Source organism: Rattus rattus, chromosome 11 (genome assembly GCF_011064425.1).
Source record: "Rattus rattus isolate New Zealand chromosome 11, Rrattus_CSIRO_v1, whole genome shotgun sequence".
NCBI classification, from domain to species: domain Eukaryota; kingdom Metazoa; phylum Chordata; class Mammalia; order Rodentia; family Muridae; genus Rattus; species Rattus rattus.
The window spans coordinates 33,639,296-33,661,208 of record NC_046164.1 but is presented as its reverse complement, the minus strand read 5'-3'; the positions used below and the strand labels follow the sequence as shown (position 1 = coordinate 33,661,208).

Here is a 21,913-nt window from a genome sequence, read left to right as displayed (position 1 = left end):
TTTACTGGGCAGATAAAAGGTGATATTCTTCTGGGGAGAAAAGACAAGTGTGGTGGCTAGTTCTTTGTCAACTTGACCCAAGCTAGAGTCATATGGAAAGAGGGAACCTCAATTGAGAAAAATGCTTCAATCACATTGGGCATTTTTCTTGATTAATGGCTGATGTGGGAGGACTCAGCCCAGTGTGGACAATGACACTCCTGGGCACGTGGGCCAGAAAACAGCCTGAGGGCTGGAGAGATGGTCCAGGGGTTAAGCCCACTGGCTGCTCGTCCAGAGGACCCAGGCTTAATTCTCAGTATCCGGAGTGACTCATCTATAGCTCCAGTTCTAGATGTCCTAACACTAAGATCCCTCTGTGGTCTTGCATCATATGGTGCGTAAACATGCAGGTAAAAGGCCATTACACATGAAATACTTTTTCAAAAGAAAGAAAAGTCAGTCTGAGCAAGCCTGTGACCACCATTCTACCATAGTGTTTGCATCAGGCCCCACCACCAGAGTTTGGCCTTGAGTTCTTATCCTGACTTTTGTTAGTGGTAGTGTTTTGATAAATCTTGGTTCCCCAAGTTGCTTTTGGTCATGTTTTATCACAGCAATTGAAAGATAACTAGAATAAAACACTAAAAAGGTGTTTGGGGATGCCTGTAGTACACAGGAAAAGGTGGCTTCCAAATGGGTATTTCTTGCGCGTTTGGTACAACAGATGAGAAGGCTGGGCTGATTCCATGATAGGCTTCAAACTGTCACTTTAATCGGCTAGGCCGAAGCCCAGGCAAGTCAGTTAGTGGAAAAAAAACTAGGCTTCAGAAACTGCCCTGTTATCAGGGGCTGCCCAGCCACCTGGCCTGAGGCAAGGACAATGGTCAGCAGCGGTTTCCAGACTTCCTCAACAATATTTCTAGACTTCCCCAATAACAATGCCTAGAGATAGAATAAGATAAAGCTCATCTAACCTGGAATTCCAATGTGCTTTAAATCAAATCTTCGAGCTCACTTGTTTGTCTCTCGATCCTGGTAATTGGGAGATGCCACCATCCTGGACTTCTGCAGGATAAAACACTAAGCGTTGTTTACATACTACTTGAGTCCGGGGTGTTATTTTATGGTGAATCGTGGCCCTTTACAAGCTTCTGGTCCCCAACTGCTAAGGACATACTGCTATGCCTTTTAAACCTCTATAGATGGATGCTTTGCCGATCCCACCTTTCCTTCTTCCAGGAACACAGAGACAAAAAAAAAAAAAAAATCCCTGCTCCTGGGCTGGAGAGATAGCTCAGTGGTTAAAAGCACTGACTGCTCTTCCAAAGGTCCTGAATTCAATTCCCAGCAACCACATGGTGGCACACAACCATCTGTAATGAGGTCTGATGTTCTCTTCTGGTGTGGCTGAAGAGAGCAACAGTGTACTTATATATAATAAATAAATCTTATTATTTTTTTTTTTTTAAAAAAAATCCCTGTTCCTTTCCTCTCTGCTGGGGCACAGTAACTCACCCTAGTTGTGATCCTTTCCATTTATTGTCATAATTGCCGCCCTTGGAAAACACACATTCAAGGGGGCTTCCCTTGCGTGCTTCACCCATGCAGTGACGATCCCAACCAGTATTGAGTATATTCCCAGAAGATGTGGATGGCATAAGGCCAATTTGATGGTGATTTCTTCACTTCAGACTTTGGGATATTTCTACGCACCCCCTCCCCCTTTAGGAAGGCGGAGACTCCAGGTCAAATTTCAACTGTGTTGGAGAGTTTTAGGTCCCCAGCACCCACGTAGTGGCTCACAACCACCTGGATGCTCCAGGGAATCCGTCCGCACCTGCACGCACACAGTACACGTAAACTCATACAGACGCACACACATACACAGGTATGTTGCTGGGAGTGTAGGTCAGGTATGAATCTGCTCAGTCCAAATAGGCCTGGGTAAAAGCTGTCCCACCCTCTGCAGGATCACGCGGCGCTCTGGGGCGGAGCCCGTCGGCGAGAGCCCGCCCCCGACGCTGGCGTGACGTTCGGGCGCCGGCAGATGACGCGTTGGTCCGCTTTACGGCTGCTGAGCGTCCGCTACTGGGCTGGAAAGTGCAGGCCGCGCACTGTCGTGAAAAGGTGGGGCGGGAGTTCGCGGGAGAGTGAGGGACTGTGGGAGCCACCGGCTGCTCCATCCCGGGTCCGGCCCACTTCCGCCGGACCCGGCTTCGGGCTGCTGTGTGGTCTCCTGGGTCACCTACTTGCGCCCGGTGCCATTCAGTGAAATGCAAGTGTACCTGATCCACGAAGTGCATTGTTACTAAAGGTGGCGGCTGCGTGTTGTGTATCAAGATGCAGATGGATAATTTACCTGTATTTATAGCGCCCAATATAGGGAGAGCCCTTAAGAGCAGGATCTGTTGGTGACTAAATGGTTTCATTTACAGTTGTACATTAGCGACCCTCTTAATCTTAATGCTATAGCACGAAATTTGCTTGCTAGATCATCTAGATCATCCTTTTTCAAAGTTGGCTTGTTTTTCTTTTATTTATTTAAAATTAAAGCGTGTGTGTGTGTGCGTGCGCGCGCGCGCCCAGCATGCTTTTTAAAAAGTACCTTTCGGGACTTGGTTCTCTCTTTCCATTTTGTGAGTCCAGACCATGATCAAACTCAGGCTTTCTGCTGTGATGACAAGTTCATTTCTGAGCCATCTAAGGGACAGAGAGTCAGGGACGTAGACATTAAATTCAATGACTGAAATGAAAACTTAGGCAAGAATTTTTGCCACTGGGAATTTTTAAATTCAAAGTAGAAAAACTCCGTAATTTTATAGACTTTGTGTGGCCAGTTTTGTAGTTAGTTTAAAAATGACATTTTCTTTTTAAAGAACTAAGTTATAGTACTGTTATTCTACTGTATGTTATTAGATTATATTTTCTTGTGCAAAATTAACAGTTACGCATGTGCTTGCTTTTTGGAGAAAAGGCAACTTTTGAACAGACTTTTTTTTTTTTTTAATTTTAGGTATGGGGATGTTTTACCTACATGTATGTAAGTGCCCCATGTTCCTGCCTGGTGTCTTCAAAGGCTGTCGGATCGCCTAGAATTGGAACTATGGACTGTATTGAGCTCCCAACTGGGTGCTGGCATGGAACCTGTATTCTCTGAAAGAACAGGTGCAGTTTAACTCCTAAGACAGATCTCCAGGTCCAGACTTGATTTTTGTAAAAAAAATAAGTAGAATACATTAATGTGGAAAATTGGGTACTTAACAAAGTTTATTTGGGTATTCTGTGTTCTTATACAGGTAACAGTCGTATGAGATACTTTGTTGCAATAACCTTATATTCAAAAATAAACTCATTCCCTGTATCCTGTAGAGTATACTATAGTTCATATAATTTGTTTAATGGCCGTTTGTGTATCTGAAAAATCATCTCTTGTATATACAAAAGTTAGATTTATGGAAATATTTATTAAAAATACCATTAAGTATTAAAATTGTCTTGTTCTTTAAAATTTGATACTTAGAAATCACATTTCAAAATTTTTGCACCCTTTTGGACATTTTTTATTTTATGGGTTTAAGAAGGCTTTTAATTACCAGCTGGATGGTATAATTAAAATGATACAATTGAAGATTAATTGTATTTTGAATCAGAAAGTAAGCCACCTAAGTATGAACAGGTAAAAAACTGGAATAATTAAATATGACACTTGATAACTCTTCTTTTTCTCTGATATGTTAATAGGATTCAGTAGAAAGTCTCCTTTGCCTTCAAGGAAACTAGGAGTTACAATATTTTTGTTAGCATTGATCCCTAGTGGTTTTTGTTTATAGTTTGTTTTTGAGACAGGATCTCTGTGTGTGGCCCTGGCTGTTCAGGAACTATATACACAGACTGCTCTTACAGAGATCAGCTTGCCTCTGCCTAGGATTGTCTGTCTGTCTTTCCTTCTCATCTTTCTCTTTTCTTATGAAATACTATTTGAAGTCTTCTAACCTATATTTTAAAAAAAAAAATCCACACTTTTCTGTGAGAGGGCCTCACTAAGTAGCTCTTAGAACTCACAAAGCTCTGGAATTCACAAGTCCAAGCCTCTGCCTCCTGTGTGCTGGGCTCAAAGGCATGGGCTGGCAACCAAGAACACTTTATTTGTCGATCCTAATACTGTATTAACGTCTAACACTATTTAGGACCTAAATTGAAAAGAATCTATTGGCAACACGTGAGATAGAGCTCGAAGAGTTTATTTCTTGTCGTTTTAGAATTTCACTATGATAAATGATAAGCCCTGTAGCGGATAATGGGCTGTAACTGTGTAGGTATTAAATGAGGATTCCCTCTTGGCTTGTTCGTTTTCTTGCTTCGCTTTGCTTTCTGGTAAAGATTGATTTGAGGCCTGTGGATGTTACTCAGTGACAGTGTGCTTGTCTAGCGAGCTCCAGGCCCTGGCTTTAATCTCCAGCATTGCAAAAGAAAAACATTGAAAAAAGAAGTCCTCCTCTAGCTTTAATTCCCACAGGAATTTAAAAGCAGACTTATTTACATAACATTTTATTTTACATAAGTTATTTGAAAGTCACCATACAGAGGAACTTGAGCACTTTAAATTAATTTGTAACAAAAACTGAAAGTAAAAAAAAAAAGTGAAGTGCTTTAAATTTAGTCATATTGATTGTTTATGTGCTTTAAAAAAAAATTTTTTTAAGATTGGTTTGTTTTGGGCTGGAGAGATGGCTCAGTGGTTAAGAGCCTCTTGCAGAGGACCTGAGTTCAGTTCCCAGCACCTACATAGTATGTCACAACCATTTACAACCCCAGTTCCAGGAGATCTAGCAGACATAAACATAGATAACACATGCATACAGGCAAAAAAATACATAGCTATAAAGTATCTACAAAAAAGATTTATTTTCTGTCTATGAGTGTTTTGCCCACACATATACCATGTTTGTTTCTGGTGCCTACAGATGTCGGGAGATGTAGTTGGAAGCCCGGGAACTGGAGTTAGTAGTGCTTGTGGGCTGCCATGTGATTCTGGCAATGGAACCCAGCTAATTTGGCAACTAGTGTGGTTAACCAAGGATCCATCTCTCCAGCCTATCTTATTTATATCAGTACACTGCAGCTGTCCTCAGACACATTGGAAGAGGGCATCAGATCCCATTGCAGATGGTTGTGAGCCACTATGTGGTTGCTGGGAATTTAACTCAGGACCTCTGGAAGAGCAGTCAGTGCTCTTAACCACTGAGCCATCTCTCCAGCCCCTTTATTGCTTATTTTTAAACATATATCCTTTTAGTATTGTGGTCAGTTGAGAAATAGACCTATAATTCTTCTTACTGAGTTCTATTATGTGAATGTCACATCCTTCCCACATGTTTAAGCTCTGATCCAGTATTAGTTCGACTGTTGTCAAGTTAACTTTTTTATGTCATTTGCTTCTCAGCAAAGTTGTCATGGGTATTCTGTAAGTTTAGAGCTTCAGGTATGTATCAGTGATACAGAGTTTGTTTGGTTTAGTAACACAAAGCACTACTGTTACCATAGGGACAATAGGAGATCATTTATTCTGAGCCGGATATGAGTGATCAGGTTTCAGGACCACAGATTTAGGTTACCCCAAAAATCACATCCTGGGGTGAAAGCAGGTCTATGAACTTGTATAGTCGAAAGACAAAGGAAAAGTAAAATATCAAGGCATTTCAAATACATTGGTCGGAATTAGGTAGGTGGGTTCCAGCAAATCAAGGGAAGTTCTATTATAGGTTTGGGGTGTGATCAGGTGACGCTCTTAGCCCTAGCCTTGGTGGGAGCTAAGCTACTTATCTTCATAGTGGCTTTGGTTGATAGCCACAAGGACATTGGGTGGACTCGATGGGCAGCAAACCTGCTGCCACGATAACCCAAGATAGTTTATCAGAGTATGCAACATCCCCGGTCTCCAGCCTCATGCATTTTCATCAGTCAACCTTGCAGAATGTTAAATAGACGGCTCTTATCTGGGCACTTCCTTTCGGTTCATTGTTTTGCAGTGCTGGGGTCTTGACTTGAGATCTTACACACTAGCAAAGGATCTATCACTGACCTAGATACCCAGTTGATGGTCCTTTATGCTAGTAGACATGTTTCCTCCTCACCTCCCGGAAACTCCCCTAACATCTAACGTTTCTCTCTGTGTGTAGATTTCTCGGCCCCTGGTGTTTAGACAAACCTCAGTAAAATGACTCTGCAGGAGTTGGTTCATCAGGCTGCCTCCATCTATCTGGATAGAACAGCTGTATGCTTTGACGAAGGCAACAACCAGCCCCCGGTGTGCTATACCTACAAGGCTCTGCTGAGCGAGGCTTCAGAATTATCCGCTTTTCTGCTAGCACACTGTGACCTTGGAGGAATTCGGGAAATTGGTCTCTACTGTCAACCTGGGATAAACTTACCCTCCTGGATTTTAGGGTAATATTTCTAGTATAAACTGGTATTCCTCTAAGCTAATTTATAGTTTTTAGTACATAGTATACATTGTAAGCTATTGTTTTACTTACTATCAGATTCTTCTGTGTTAGCTTGTCATTTTCTAAAGATGGTGAAGTACACTTTCCTTCTGGTATTTTTTTATTAATTTTCAAATTAACAGTTAATTTTAGCCTATTAAGGAAAGACTAAAAGTTTTTACTAATAAAATATGTAAATATCTCTGAAGTATAAAGGCCTCATTTGTCCATCATAAAAAACAGGTAAAGCATTTTATAATTGTCTTTAGGTTAAAAAAAAAAAGCAAAAACAAAAACCACTGAACCATCACTCCAGTGCCTGTTAACTCTCTTAAATGTTATCTTCCTGTATGTTAAGTGTTAAGAGCGCTTTCTTTTTTTCAATACTGAGTATTGAACACAGGGCCTTGTGCATGCTAAATGAGCTCTGTACAATTGAGCTGCATCCCCATCCCAAGTTGGGATAAGAAGTAAAAGTAGAATTTTACAATATTCCAGAAGTCATTGGGCGCAAGATAAAATAACTACAAGGTACGACCCTAAACTCTGTGAAATGCTAAGGAACAATAAAGTTCTTAGGGCCATCAAGGGCGTATGGGAAAATTGTATTCATTGTACTAACCATATACGTGCCCTGCAGGATTCTTCAGATCCCGGCAGCTTATGCACCCATTGATCCAGACTCCCCACCATCGTTAGCAACCCACTTTATGAAAAAATGTGGCCTAAAGTATGTCCTGGTTGAAAAACGGCAGATCACTGTAAGTCTTGGTGTTTAAGTGTATGAGGGTGTGTGAAGGGAAAGGGAGGGAAGGAGGAGGGGGGAGAGAGAGAGAGAGAGAGAGAGAGAGAGAGAGAGAGAGAGAGAGAGAGAGAAAGATGCAATGCAGCAAACATTGCAAGCTACCAGGCTTTGGTCTTTTGTTATTTATATTTACTTATTAAGACAACTCAGATTCTTTCAATTAAGCAGTTTGTAAAAATCAGCCCAAGAGGCTCTATTCAGAAGAGCCCCACTTTAAATATGCGCAGGTCAGGTCAGGTGTGGCTGTGTCCTCTGTCATCTTAGAACTCAGGAAGCTGATGACGCCTCAGGTTTGAGGTCAGTGTAGTCTACGTAGTGAATTCCAGGCCAGCCAGGGCCACAGAACAGAGCTTATTCCCCGAAATCCCAAACCAACCAAACTAAACATACCTTGTTTCATCCAGCTTCTTCCAGATCACAGGAAAGCAGCCAGGTCAGAACCCTGCAGTGGCTGGCTCAGTAACAGACAGCACAACTTCCGCCAGCTCTGCTCCCAGATGCATGGTGTCCAGTCCTTGTGCAAGACTAGCAGGGGACCATGGTAAAGGAGGGGTTCAGGAAGTGACTCTCATTTAATACTTTAGACCCGTGCTTCTGCCACTGGGGTCAGTTGGGTCCCATCACATACAGGTCAGGGCCGAACTCCTTTATGCTGATTATGCAGAGTAATTGAAGATTCTCATTTCATCTCCTGTCCATACCAAACCTCACCTTCTCTGCCATTTTTCCACATTTTTGAGGTGCTTAGTGTCCTCCAGTGTCAGCTCTCGTAGATCATGTGCTCCATATTGGTGGTTGTCTGAACTACCCACCTCCTCGTTTGGAGACAATATTGCCTCTGAAGTCTCTGACCCTTTGTGTGGAGTTAACATTCAGTTATGAGCCCTTATAGCTTTTACCGTGTTGTATTGTAAGTATGTGTTTTTCTACATGTCTGCCTTGAAGGTGTTTAAAAGTAAGAACATTTAACTCTTGATAAGTGAGCTCTGCCTCACTTCTGCCTTTGCCCCAGGATACAAGCTAGTACTCCCCTCCTTCCTCAGCCACATTGGCGGAAAATGGCTATTTCACAGTCTTCATGAAATAATTATTTTAACATGTTAATTTTATCTATTTGTTTGTTTTGTTTATTTTTTGAGACAGCATTTGTCTCTGTGTAGTCCTGGCTGTATCAGAACTCACTCTGTAGCCCAGGCTGGCCTCAAAGTCAGAGATCAGCTTGCATTGCCTCCCATGGTGTGCACCACCATCTCCCTGTTTAACACGTTAATATTTGTAAATTTCTTCTCTAACAGAAATTCAAATCTTCACATGAAACAGTTTTGAACTACGATACAGTTTCAGTGGAACATAAGGACCTGGTACTCCTCAGACTGCACTGGGAAGATGGTGTGGTGAACTCAGTGCTCAGTGACAGAACAGATAAATGCAAGGTGAATGACAGAGAAGAGAGAGTGAATGGTGAGAACGGGAGCCAAGAGAAGGGGCACATGGACATGCGGCGTGAGGGGTGCCTGGCCTATGTCCTACATACCTCAGGGACCACAGGGACACCGAAGATCGTCAGAGTGCCTCACGCGTGCATACTGCCTAACATCCAGCACTTCCGGTAAGTTCTGTCCTTGGAATCCTGTCCTTGTGTTTTAAGCTGGGTGTCGTGGGACTCAGAGGTGTTTGAGAGGCCAGAGGCAGAAAGATTACAAGTTTGATGCCAGTTCGTGCTATGGAGAGAGACTCAGGACAACAAAACAAAATAAAAATCTTATATTTTGAAAAAGAATAATTTTACGTATTTGTTTTATTGTAAATCTTGACCTCAATGTATAAACCTAAGTAACTGAACAATTGGATCCAGGCAAATTACAGAGTAACCAGATGATTGGACAGAAGCTGTGCGCGTGTATGCACATGTGTGTGCACATGTGTGTGCGTGTGCATTAATGTGCGTGTATGTATGTGTGCATGTCCACACTGAACTCTGGGCCTCACACATGGTAGATAAAGGTTGTACCTGTGAGTTGTCTCTAACTCCCGTGTTGCTTGTGACACTGGATGTCACTGAGTTGCCCAGGATGGTCTTGAACTTGCTCTGCAGCTAGGCTGGCCTCTGCTTGTTATTCTGCTGCCCCAGCCTTCCCAGTCGCTGGGACTACAGGCCTGTACCACCAACTTTACTTTTGGAGTTTTAATTATTAGTCTAAAAAGAGGAAGAAATGTTTCTTTGGCAAAGGCACCAATTAAGTATGGGAGGAAGGAGTTTTTCTATATGGCTCTGTCAGGATACATTAATTAAAGTATTAATCACGCACATTAATTAAACTCAAGTTTTAATTAATCCATTACATGATGAGGAGTCACCATAGATTTGCCTGTCATTAAGTTCGCCCTGGTTTCAGTATGAGTTTCTTCTTGTGGATACCCATTTTATAAGGAAGAAGCAGAGAAGGCGTGAAGCAGTACAGGCATGGCCCTAGGGAAGTGGGGGCGGGAACAGTTGGTAGGAGGAGTCTGGTAAGATACTTTCATAATTTTATGTCATTAAAAAAAATTGGTTGTTCTCTTCTTGAGGCAGAGTTCCTCTGTGTGGCCTGGCTGTTTTGGAACTCAACCTGTAGACCTGGCTGGCCTTGAACTCAGAGATCTACCTGCCTCTACCTCCCAGGGAGGGAGTAAAGGTGTGTGCCACCACAGCCCGTTGGGATTTAGACTTTGTTGAAAGCCTGTTGTAGTTTGCTCTGTGTAATTAACTGGTAGGCTGAGGTAGGTGTGTGAGGCTCTCTGCAAACACCATGGCTGGCAGAGTGTGGATCAGGGGAGGTAAGAAGGAAATTTGGTTCGACATGACTCAGTAGCTGGTGTTGGTTCATACTTTGAGATTCCGACATGGCACAGTTTATTAGGCATATTTAAGCACAGCACAATCTGGGGAAAAGTTTCCTATGATAATTAAGTCAGTCCTGTGTATAGAACAAAGCTTAAGACAGGACTTCATGGAAGACTCTTGTAAATACCAGTAACATCTTTTACAAGCTGTATTCTCTAGATTAAGTGGGGAGGAGGCTCAAGGTTAACAACGCCCCTGTAAGTGTCCCCGAAGGATAGGTAGTTCTGTAGATGACTGAGGTAAACGTAAGGTCTGACCTCCTGGATGGTGCACAGGTCACCGGCTATTAACCGTATCTGTTCCCAGCCTTCTGGATAGCAAACAGGTCGTACATCTACTGCTTATCTGCAAACACAAGCACAACCATTTAGATTATCTAATATTTATACTAGTGAAGACACAGGTGTAAACTGAGGTAGAAACCTGCTAGCTCATTAAGGTAACTTTATTTTCTTAACTATATACAAATATCTATTCACAAGCCTGATTCCACAAGTAAACTGCTAGCTCCTTAGAAATCTTCTTCCGTGTCATTCTACTGAGCTACTCTGCCTTTCTCTTGAGCTCCAATAAACCCAAGACGGCTCCTAGTTCCCTTTCCTAGAATAATGTTTTCCTGTCCCACGCGCGATCTCCCGCCGGCAAGAAGCACGTGGACATATAGAAATCCTTACTGTGATCAACTTTATTAATCTTAGAAGAGGAAGCCCCTTTGTCACGCCAACATGGTGTGTTTTATACCCCCTAATGCCGTGCATCCACACCTGATTGGTTGCTTACTCATGACCTCATCAGGCACGCCCCGGAATGGGCAAAGACCTGGCACGAAGGCACTCTTGCACATGCGCACAGTCAACTTCCTGAGAAGGGGGGCCGGGACGCCGCGGCGAAGGCTGGCGCCATCTTGACTGACTTGGCCTTCCACGTGGGGCGCAGTGGAAGCCAGCGACATCTAGTGGTGGCGCATGTTATTGCGGCCCTCTACATCTCACCCTTATAATTATAATTTTATAGCAGTCATGATCACCCTATCACGTGCAATGAGGAAACCTCAGCGATGTGCAGGGGCTGATCAAAGGAAATCACTGAGTCTCTCTCAATCCCAGTGCAAATGGACCCACAGGTCCATGGGGTGCAAGAGCAGAGAACTCAGAATACAGAGAGTATCCCTCTCCTCCCAGTGCAATGGTCCCACAGGTCCATGGGGTGCAGGAGCAGGGAACTCAGATACAGAGTAAGTCCTGAGCAAGATAACCAAATTCCAGGGGAGGCCCTTTGTACAATGGCCACAAGTGCTTGAGTGAATAACGGCCTTGTCACGTTACTGTTGAGATCTGAGTTTGCAAACCAACCATGGTATGAATACTGATCCACAGCATAGGGCTGCATCAAACAGAGCCACTCTCGATAAGTAGTGGGCACTTCATTTGGTCCTCCTCAGCTGTTGCCACCAAGGGCCGTGGTCAAGCCACTCCTATAATGAAATTTAGAATTCCCAATTGTTAGTAACTACTCCAGAAAGTTCACCCACTGTACTTGTCTAACAATAGATTGGGGGAGGATAACTCCAGACACTGCAGAGACAATGTCTGCAGCAGTAATGGCTGCTACAATAGCAGCGAAAGTGTCAAGGTCTTTTCCAGGACAGTTCAGGATCAGTCATTTTTCTCTGGAACAACCAGCAGACAATGGAACCAATTTCTGAGATCTGTATGACCAGGACAGAGTTCTCCAGTCATTGTAGCTTTACACAGATGGCTTTCTGTGAAGCTACAGTCTGTAAAATGGCAACACCAGTTACCAGTTAAGGCAGCAAGAGTCACCAGGGAAATGAAGGGACAGGGGGTAACAGCTGGAGTCAGCAAGCAGCAGTGTACAGAGTCTGAGCGTGAGGGCCACAGTGGACGGGAACACACGAGCGTAACACTGACTGCAGCAACGCAAAAATCTCTGTGATGACAAAAGGTGAAGGGGGGATCTTCCATCTTCCTTTTAGGGCAGAGGAATGACTCTAGGGACCCGAACCACGAGAGCTGAATCTTCATGTAACCAGGATCAGCAAGTCTCAGCAACCACCCAGGCAGCTGGCACACTCTTGTAGCATCCTGTAGAAAAAACACAAACATTCCCTCTTCCCCATATAAAATATCTGGACAGGAACATGTCAATAAGTGGATCTCTCTATTTCACCTAGGCAGAAGTATGCCTAGTTGTAGGGTGCCATAAACTTTGGCATCCAAAATTTTAAAATTGAAATAAAAGGAGCATTATTTAGCATACAGGGATAACTCCCCCTTTTTATTTATTAAGATATAGTAAAGATATTATTTATTAAGGTAAGTCCTCGAGGATTAAATTGAGGACAATGAGCACTTGTATTTATAAATTGACTTGTATACCAAATTATTATCTCCAGCATTATTGTATTGGATATATAAAGAATGAGATTTTTTCACTAATTTTTCTTATGTAAGGCCTAATCTGTCTGGTATCTGTCCTCCCTTGTTAAAGAGCCCAGGCAATCCAGTTTAAGTTCTTAAATGGTCTATTAAGGAACAGTATTTAGTGCTCTTAATCATTAAGCCATCTCTCCAGCACCTCACAAACTTTATTTACCTAAACATAAGCATTAATTAGAAATGTCAAATCCTGTAAACAAGGTCCAGATTTAGCCTTATTTTGAAATCTCTGAGTTGGCAGGGTGAAGCTGGGAGTTGAAAGTAAGCAAATGGAGTCTTCCTCTTTTCGTGAGGGTGTGTTATCAACCCCATTACCATTTTCAAAGAGCTGGGTCTATGGTTTTGTTTAGTTGTCTGAGCCAGAGCACTGAAAGGACAGTGAGTTGTCAGACAATTTACACTGAAATCACTCACTGATTTTAAGTAGAAAGCCTGTCTCCAATAAAGCATTAAGTAATTGAAATCAATTGTAAACCACAAACCACACAATGACTATCAGTATATGAAGTGAAAGCTTGATTTTTAACATTTTAAAAACAGCGGCTAAAGCATGGAATTTAATAATCTGTGCTGAAGCAGCAGAAACTCAAGAGAATAAGCAAGTGATCCAATCATACCTGTAGCCTTTTTATTAGATGAACCACCTATAAATACTCTAAGCGCATTTCCTATGGGTAGTACTCACAAATATGTAGGAAGTACAAAAGCATGTGAAGAGTAAAATTATCAATTTTGCCTGAAAAATTTGTATAAGTAATAGGCCAAATATCAGTATTTAGTAATAACCAATTAACTGTTGTTTGGAATAAGATATGTTTTACCAGGTTTCTTTTCAAAATACTTCCATGACTCCAGTCCACAACTCTGTACTAACACAGCTGAAGCTTAATCTCTAATGTGCATAACAAAGACCTAAGTCCTCTGGTAAGGTGAGGTACTTAGCCAATTAACATATCTTTAGTAGTTTAAAATTAGTTTCAAATATTCTTTTCTGGAGTAGTGTAACAGCTACTCCCCAAATATTAAAGCTCATTTTGAGAGCAAAAGTTTGTAGTAAAAATTTTCATATACACTGAAAGATTTAAGGTTCTAACTTTTTACATTGAAGAAGTAACAAAATTATATAATATAAGGCTGTTAGCCACTTTTAATGATATCACTCTATGGGCTCTCTAAAACTGTAAGCAAGCTCACGAAATGAAAACTCAAAATCAATCCTCTAGATCTATCTTGAAATGGCAGTTGGAGTAAGGAAACTGGCTGTAATGTTCTCATAAGTTCCCAAACCTCATCAATCCTTCGTAAATCCTGTAACAATCTCTACCTGTTTGATTTTTTCTCAATTATAAATAAGCTTGAGTTAGTGTAACGTTAGCAATCTTTAATTACAATCCTTAAGTTCTCCTTGTAACACCAGAGCACCACCACAAGGTCACCTGAGTTCTGAGTACGTGACTAGGCAGCTGTTCTCCAGGCAGTGGAAATTAGCATTAGAATACAGATAACTTCAGGGCAAGCCACAGCTTTAGAAAGCAAAACTTGCTAGGCAGCTGTTTTTGGGGCAGTGGAATTAGCATTAAAATACAGATAACTTCAGGGCAAGCCACACCTTTGGAAAGCAAAACTCAACCCCCAACAAACAATCTAGTCTCCAAGGCACCCGAAGTCTATCTATTATGTTGTAAAGTTTGACTGTCAATTCTACATTTGAACGCACAATGGTGCGGTCTCCAATACCTTTCTAGACAATGTCCTAAATTCTTTTAGAAGCCTGGTTTCTAGCATAAGAATTCCATAAAAACATTACCTCAATTTTGACCTGTCTCACTAGGGTGGCCCAATGTCACATGTTGTCTAGAATTACTTCATCCAAATTACAGTTTTAAGCCAACTTTCTGTTACCAATATTATACTTTTTTAACCATATCTAATAACTTGAAAGCCAATAGTCCACAACCAAGACAAGCAGAGCATATTATACATTTAAAACCAATGAGAAACAAAATTGAAGTGGCTACACATATCTTAATATATACACCAAACACGATTTTTACCTTTTTAGCTATGATTTTAAGAGATGCACCTTGTCACCTGTTGAGTCAATTAATCAGTCAGGGATTTTTCTAAGAGAAACAGCTATCAACTCTTGTACCAAAGAAGCTGAGAAGCTGTTAGCACCTTTAAGATCAGCCCGTGTAGACGCTTAGCCAGCCTCTAAGCAGCTCCTCCAGCTAATCTAGACACCTGGCTCTAGGCACAGGGCTTCAAAGACCTGATTGAAACTGTTTTTTATTCATTTGTTCCTTTTTGAAACGAATTAAAACCAAGTCAAGGTGTGCACGACCGGCAAATAAGGTTTTTACCATTTTTTCTTTTGAACATGAAACATAAAACATTTAAACAACGAGAAACAAAACCACAGATATACACTGACAGACACGGAGACATCCTGGTGCACCAGAGACAAACAATAGACAAAGAGGGAAAAAACTAGATGGTGTCCACGCTGACTATCCACTCGGGTGGAGTTGATATGGGCAATGGATTGTCTCAATTCCTGGACTAGTCCACCAACGTGTTGAAACCCAATTCCTGTAAGATACTGAGATATATTATCTGAGCGGCACGACCGACATTTGCCAATGGTATGGAAGTGAAACACAGCCCTGAATATTTTTACTCACAACCCAATTACATAAACTCCATCAGGCTGTGCACGGGCACTGAGATGTCCTTTTGTTTGATTCTCCTGAATAAATTTTCAGGCGGTCTGCCTCGATCAAATCTGATCAGCATGACTCTGCAAAGCTGTCGCATCAGCGCACGGACGCCGCGGCGTCCCGAGAGCCGGCGCCGGAGCTTAAGTACACCTTTTACAGGCATAAAGACAAAATTTTTCTCCCAAAATATTGTGTTCCTTTTATTTCCTCCCTTCTTTCCCGGGGCATTCTTTCCCAATATTTCACCTCTGGCGGTGGTAAGACCGCAGGGGGGCCTAGTGCTTGAGATCGATCAGGATCCTTTTCTCGTTGCAACTTTTCACTACCCTCTGTTTCTGACGCTCTCCGCCCTCACCCCAACACTCTCCGCTTTGCTGTTATATGCCGTTTGGCGGTAACTAGAAACTCAAAGGTCAATAGAAACCACCCGAGGGTTGCCAGAGCAACCATAGCGGCACCTGCCGCGTCCGGCAGGGGACTGAGTTGGAGCAGATCAAGGCTACATGGTCTCTCAGAGTTTTTTACCTGCATTCCACAGTTTCTGGATTTTTTCCGTGAAACGAAGGCTTCCCATAGCGCCGGTGATGTGATTGTCCCGGGTTTCGGCATCAAATGTCCCACGCGCGACCTCCCGCCGGCAAGAAGCACGTGGACATATAGAAATCCTTACTGTGATCAACTTTATTAATCTTAGAAGAGGAAGCCCCTTTGTCACGCCAACATGGTGTGTTTTATACCCCCTAATGCCGCGCATCCACACCTGATTGGTTGCTTACTCATGACCTCATCAGGCACGCCCCGGAATGGGCAAAGACCTGGCACGAAGGCACTCTTGCACATGCGCACAGTCAACTTCCTGAGAAGGGGGGCCGGGACACCGCGGCGAAGGCTGGCGCCATCTTGACTGACTTGGCCTTCCACGTGGGGCGCAGTGGAAGCCAGCGCCATCTAGTGGTGGCGCATGTTATTGCGGCCCTCTACATTTTCCTGTGTCCTGCCAGTTGCCTGAAGGCCCAAAGAGGAAATCCCTCTTACCTAGAGGTCCTTCATAAAAGTTCTTCCAAGCCAAAAGAGAGAGAAAAGAGAGAGCTCTAGTAAAGGCCCGAGTAATATAAAAGAAATCTCTAACTCTTCCTCTACATCCTTTCCAGGCTGAACCATGACATAGTCATGGTGGTGGGGCTCCAAGCCAAGTCACTAGGTGCTGAACCATTTCACCTTTATGGGTAGCTCCAGACCGCCCGTGTGCCTCGGTCATAGATCAGAGGTCACAAGACCTCTTCAAGCAGCTTGCCTTCAAATAGGCGGAACCTCCCGTTCTTTAGCATTCTTATCTGTGGAGGCTTTTAGAGGCACCCAACCGCATCTCTTCAAGACTCATCCATTTAGGCTTTTATAGTTTGCTAGCAACTAGGATTTCTACACCCAATAATCAAATATCCTGTAACATGCAAGTGCTTAACATAACAACATGCATGCTTCCTACACAGAGGGATCCCAAGTTCAGGGTTCATAGTGAGTCCCTGGCTAAAACAGAAGGAAGGAGGGAGGAAAGAAAGTTTGCTGACTTGGAACATCTCACCAGGAAACCAGAGAGTATGTATGAAGAACAATTCCCTTAAAAATTGAAGTTTGCATTACCCATTGTGTGAGGCACAGATACTCCATAGTTAGATTTTTAGAGATTAAAAAAAAAAACAAACCCACAACTCATGGGTTCTTTTTCTAACTTTTTTTTTTTTTGGTTCTTTTTTTCGGAGCTGGGGATCGAACCCAGGGCCTTGCGCTTCCTAGGCAAGCGCTCTACCACTGAGCTAAATCCCCAACCCTCTAACTTTTTTTTTTAAGATTTATTTATTTATTCTATATAAGTACCCTGTAGCTGTCTTCAGACACACCAGAAGAGGGCATCAGACCTCATTATAGATGGTTGTGAGCCACCATGTGGTTGCTGAAATTTGAACTCAGGACCTCTGGAAGAGCAGTCAGTGCTCTTAGCCGCTGAGCCATCTCTCCAGCCCTTTTTCTAACTTTTTAAAAAGATAATTTATTTATTTTTGTGTGCTTTATTGTTTACCTGGATATATGTCCGTGGGAGAGTATCGGATCCACTGGAGCTGGAGTTAAGACAGTTGTGAGCTTCCATGTGTGTACTGGGGATTGAACCAGGGTCCTCTAGAAGGAGTAGCTAGTGCTCTTAATCACTGAGCCATCTCTCCAGCTCCGATTTTTAAAGATCTTTATGCCACACTTAAAGGTGTTTTTTTAAAGAGAGTCAGTTTTCCTAGGCAGTGATTTGCATGTCCAGTTTAAAAGCAGTAGCATAGACTAAACAAATCCGTGTTCTGAATCCTAACTTAAACTCTCGGGCTACTCTTTGTTCTCATGCAAGAGAGAGTTCCAAATGGTAGAAAAAGGAAAGACTGGGTCTGCATTAACATTGGTGAGTAAGCTTGACTTGTATCGGAACATTCAGGAGGTTGAGACAGGAGGATTAAGACTTCCTGCTCGGCCTGGGATACATTGTAAGGCCGTGTCTCAAAACAGACAAATGAGGGGTGGAGAGGCGGCACAGGGGTTAAAAGTGCTTGCCGCAAATTCATGCAGACCAAAGTTGGAATCCCAAGACCCATGTAACAAGCCAAACATCTGACACATTCTGTAACTCCAGCTTAGAGAAATCCATGCTATTTTCTGGTCTCTGGTATCCTGCCTGTGCATATGCTGTGCAGGTAAATGTACACACACACACACACACACACACACATACACACACACTAAGAGTGGATTATTATTAGGAACTGACTCTCACACACACAGTGTGGCTGAGAAAGAGAGCATGGGTGAGTGGCTAGGAGACAATCAGCAGCAACCCCACAGGCGTCCGCACAGTCAGACCACAGTCAGTGGGGTGGAAATTATGTGCAGATCCAGCTGCTGCTGCTGCTGCTAATTTTTAAAAAATATTTTATTTTGTCCTTAATTGTGTGTATATGTGTGTAGATACCCGTGAATATGTTATGTGCATGCAGAGGCCAGAGACCTCAGTTCCCTCTCGAGCTAGAGTTAGCTAGACTAAACCGCCTGACCTCTCCGTGGGAGCAGCCCTTGCTCTGGACTACTGAGCCATCGCTCCAGCCTTGTTTGGTTTTTCATTCAGGAAGAAATCTGACTGGCTCAGGATTGATAAACGCAGCTGATTGCAGACTGTGATGTCTGACTGAATAACTGACAGAGAGTGGAGTGCTTGACTAAGTGGCAGCCACCAAACTTCTAGTCTCTGGCTTCCTCCTTAAAGGCAGCCTATGTCACTGGAGGTGCAAATCTGAAATCCTAGCTATTGGAAGGCTGAAGCAGGAGGATTGGGTTTTAGATGGTAATGAACCACCATGTGGGTATTGGGAACTGAACCTGGATTCTTTACAAGAGCAGGAGGTGTTCTTACCACTGAGCCATCTCTGCAGTCCCTACTTAGGGTGCTTTAGAGTCTGTGCACACCCAGGCTTAGGCCTTCCCCATGACAACTGTGCTCTGTTTGCCTTCAGGTCGCTTTTTGACATCACTCAAGAAGATGTTTTGTTTCTGGCTTCTCCTCTGACCTTCGATCCATCTGTGGTGGAGATATTCGTGGCTCTGTCCAGTGGGGCCTGCCTGCTTATCGCGCCAACTTCTGTCAAAGTGCTCCCATCAAAATTAGCCGACGTTCTCTTTTCCCGTCACAGAGTGACTGTTCTACAGGTAACTTCAGTAGCAACAGAAATGTCTTCTTCTGCATTGTCTAGTGTTAGATGTTTAGAGGGCCCTTTATATTTCTGAGGTTCTTCCCAGGGCGTTAGTGACAGTGTAGTTAGAGCATCAAAGGCTACCTGCTACCTTGTGACAGCACAGCACGGCACGAGTTTAGTTTAAATGAAAGAAGTCTGTCAGTCATGTCTGTAGGGCCGCTGCACTGCAGGTCCTCCGGCACTCACCTGGAGGGCACTGGGTGCAGGGTTGACTTTGACTGTGGATGTGCTACTGGGGTGCCTTCCCCACACAGTCAGGCATACTGTGCTTCCTGCCAAGAGCTAGATATTACCCCATTGCATAAGTAGAACCTGAGCTCTAGGGAGCTGTCATCCCGAGGCACCCACATACAGACATGGGAGCAGAACACTCATATAGATAAAACAATGTAAATTTTTTAAAAGATCCTACATTATAAGTAGTTAAAGATCCCGAAGCCAACTGGTTGTACCCAGCTCATGCCCTTAATTCTAGCAACTGAGGCAGACGCCACAGGTGGATCCATGTCAGTCCCAGGCCAGCCAAGACTGATGACCCTATCATAGAAAGCAGAAAATAGAAAAATACCGAAGACACGGTGCTGGGGAGATGGCTCAGCGGCCAAGAGATCGGAGTTCAGTTCTCAGCACACACATCGGGTGGCTCTTGTAATTCCAGCCCTAGGGAACCTGACACCCTTTTGTGGCCTTAATGGGCACTTGCACATATATATGCACATACCCACACATGATCGCACACATATACACATAATTAAAAAGTCTTAAAGACAAACCGAAGATAGTCTCGTGTGGTTGCATGTACTTTAAATCCCAGCGCTCCGGCAGATCTGTGATGAAACCCTGAGTGGTTTCACCGAAGAGATAAAGATGGGCCTTCTGATACTTTTTCTTAAGGACAGAGGGAAGGGGGAAGGAAGAGGAAGAAAAGGAAGAAGAGGAGGAAGAGAAGAAAGTGGAAAAGAAGAAAAAGGAGGAGGCAGAGGAGGAATTTCCTATGCAGATAGCACGGTCATGGATCTAGACAACAGGAAGGGCAATGGGGGAGACGCTAGGAGTCCTGGGCATTTAGCAACACTGGAGGATACACACTTGATGTAAAAATCAACTGTACTTATGCGTATAAATACATGTACATACTCATGCATTTCCATGTATGTGCATTTCTACTAAGGAAATGCCTAAAGTAAAACTACAAACGTACTTTGTTACAATAACATAAAAATGATAAAATAGGAACAAGTTTAAAGAGTAGCAAGACTCGTCCACATCTCACATTTATGTAGAAGCTGCAGCATGGTCAAAAGGGCGGTTCTCAGTAAGTTGTCTGTGAATTATGTTACATGTATTGTCCTACCAAAGCCCAGGAGACATTTGTAGAAATTCACAAGTCGATCCTAGATTTTATATGGAAATGGCGAAAATAGTCCTTGGTGATAAAAAGGAAATGAACTGTTTATATGTACAATAACACGGATGGAGTGTGAAATATTTACTTAGGGCTTTATAAATAGGGCTTGCCAGTGGAAACTTACAGCCGCAGGGCTAGAGAGCGGTCCCGGTGAGGATCTCCTGCTCTCCTACAGGACCTGGCTCAGCTCAGCCCCTGTGTCTCTTGTTAGCAAATGCCTGTAACTCCAGTTCTAAGGCATTGCTGCTCTTACCTGCTTCTGCAGGCACATACACATACAAACATACCAAAAATAATAATAAATATTAAACTAAAGAAAGAAAAACACAGTCTTAATGTCCACATGGGCTCCAAATGCAGAGTTTGAATTAATTAGTGTTGTGTTTACTTAAGGAAGGAGGAAAGTGATTTGAATGTGTTTCCAGGCAACGCCAACATTGCTGAGAAGATTTGGATCTGAGCTCATGAAGTCCACTGTGCTGTCAGCGCATACTTCTCTGCGAGTCCTAGCCCTTGGAGGGGAAGCCTTCCCCTCACTGACCGTCCTCCAAAGCTGGCGAGGCAAAAGCAATAGAACGCAGATATTTAACATTTATGGTATCACAGAGGTATCCAGTTGGGCCACTTTCTACAGGATCCCAGAGGAGATTCTTAATTCTACTGTGAAGTAAGGGCTTCAGTATACTCAGAAGAGGGGTGCAAGGGGAGAGGCTGTTCCTGTCTGAGGCCTTAGCATTAATGCTGGGGGGAGGGAGTGAGTTTTGTTTGTGTGTGGCAGCTGAACATGGTGGCTGTTGAAGTCACATCCTTGCATGGGAAGCACACCCTTGCCTGGGAGCTGTTCTCCTAACCCTACTAATAGGTTTGTCAGGCACTGTTGGGATAGTTTGTCTAATGTTTCAAGTTAAGAATCCAAAATCTTTCCTGTAACTCGTGACGAGATCCCGGCATACCCTTCTGAATTGGTGACACATCCTTTCTGGCAAACTTTCTCTTCATGCAGTCTTTGAACTGTAAACCGTTTTGTCTTTATTTGCTATAGTATGCTTTTACTCCACTGGGCAGTCGTCCATTCAGATGTAAAGTTTAAACTTGCTCTGTGCTCTGGGTTGTGCTTTTACTCCACTGGGCAGTCGTCCGCTCAGATGTAAAGTTTAACTTGCTCTGTGCTCTGGGTTGTGTTTTGCAGACTCGAGTCCCCTGTGCAGCTGGGGTCTCCACTGCTTGGAACAGTGGTCGAAGTCAGAGACAAAAATGGTTCTCCAGTTCACGAAGGCACTGGCCAAGTATTTTTAGGTTGGCTTATATTTGTTGGTTGATTTTTTTTTTTCAAAAAGAAAAATTAGCTTCTTTTTTTATTCATTTTATGATTTTTTAATGTGGCG

At 43.1% G+C, this 21,913-nt stretch overlaps 1 protein-coding gene across 1 annotated transcript in view; it reads left to right on the top strand.

The window, feature by feature from the left end:
* The first annotated feature begins 2,205 nt into the window (after positions 1-2,205).
* Positions 2,206-21,913, top strand: part of Aasdh (aminoadipate-semialdehyde dehydrogenase) — a 32,571-nt gene continuing 12,863 nt past the window's right edge. The window contains exons 1-8 of the mRNA XM_032916280.1: positions 2,206-2,296; positions 2,996-3,147; positions 6,162-6,429; positions 7,108-7,228; positions 8,568-8,881; positions 18,881-19,073; positions 20,954-21,195; positions 21,718-21,824. Of these exons, the coding sequence (XP_032772171.1) occupies positions 6,200-6,429; positions 7,108-7,228; positions 8,568-8,881; positions 18,881-19,073; positions 20,954-21,195; positions 21,718-21,824 (1,207 nt within the window). The 5' untranslated portion in view covers positions 2,206-2,296; positions 2,996-3,147; positions 6,162-6,199. The remainder of the gene's footprint in view (positions 2,297-2,995; positions 3,148-6,161; positions 6,430-7,107; positions 7,229-8,567; positions 8,882-18,880; positions 19,074-20,953; positions 21,196-21,717; positions 21,825-21,913) is intronic.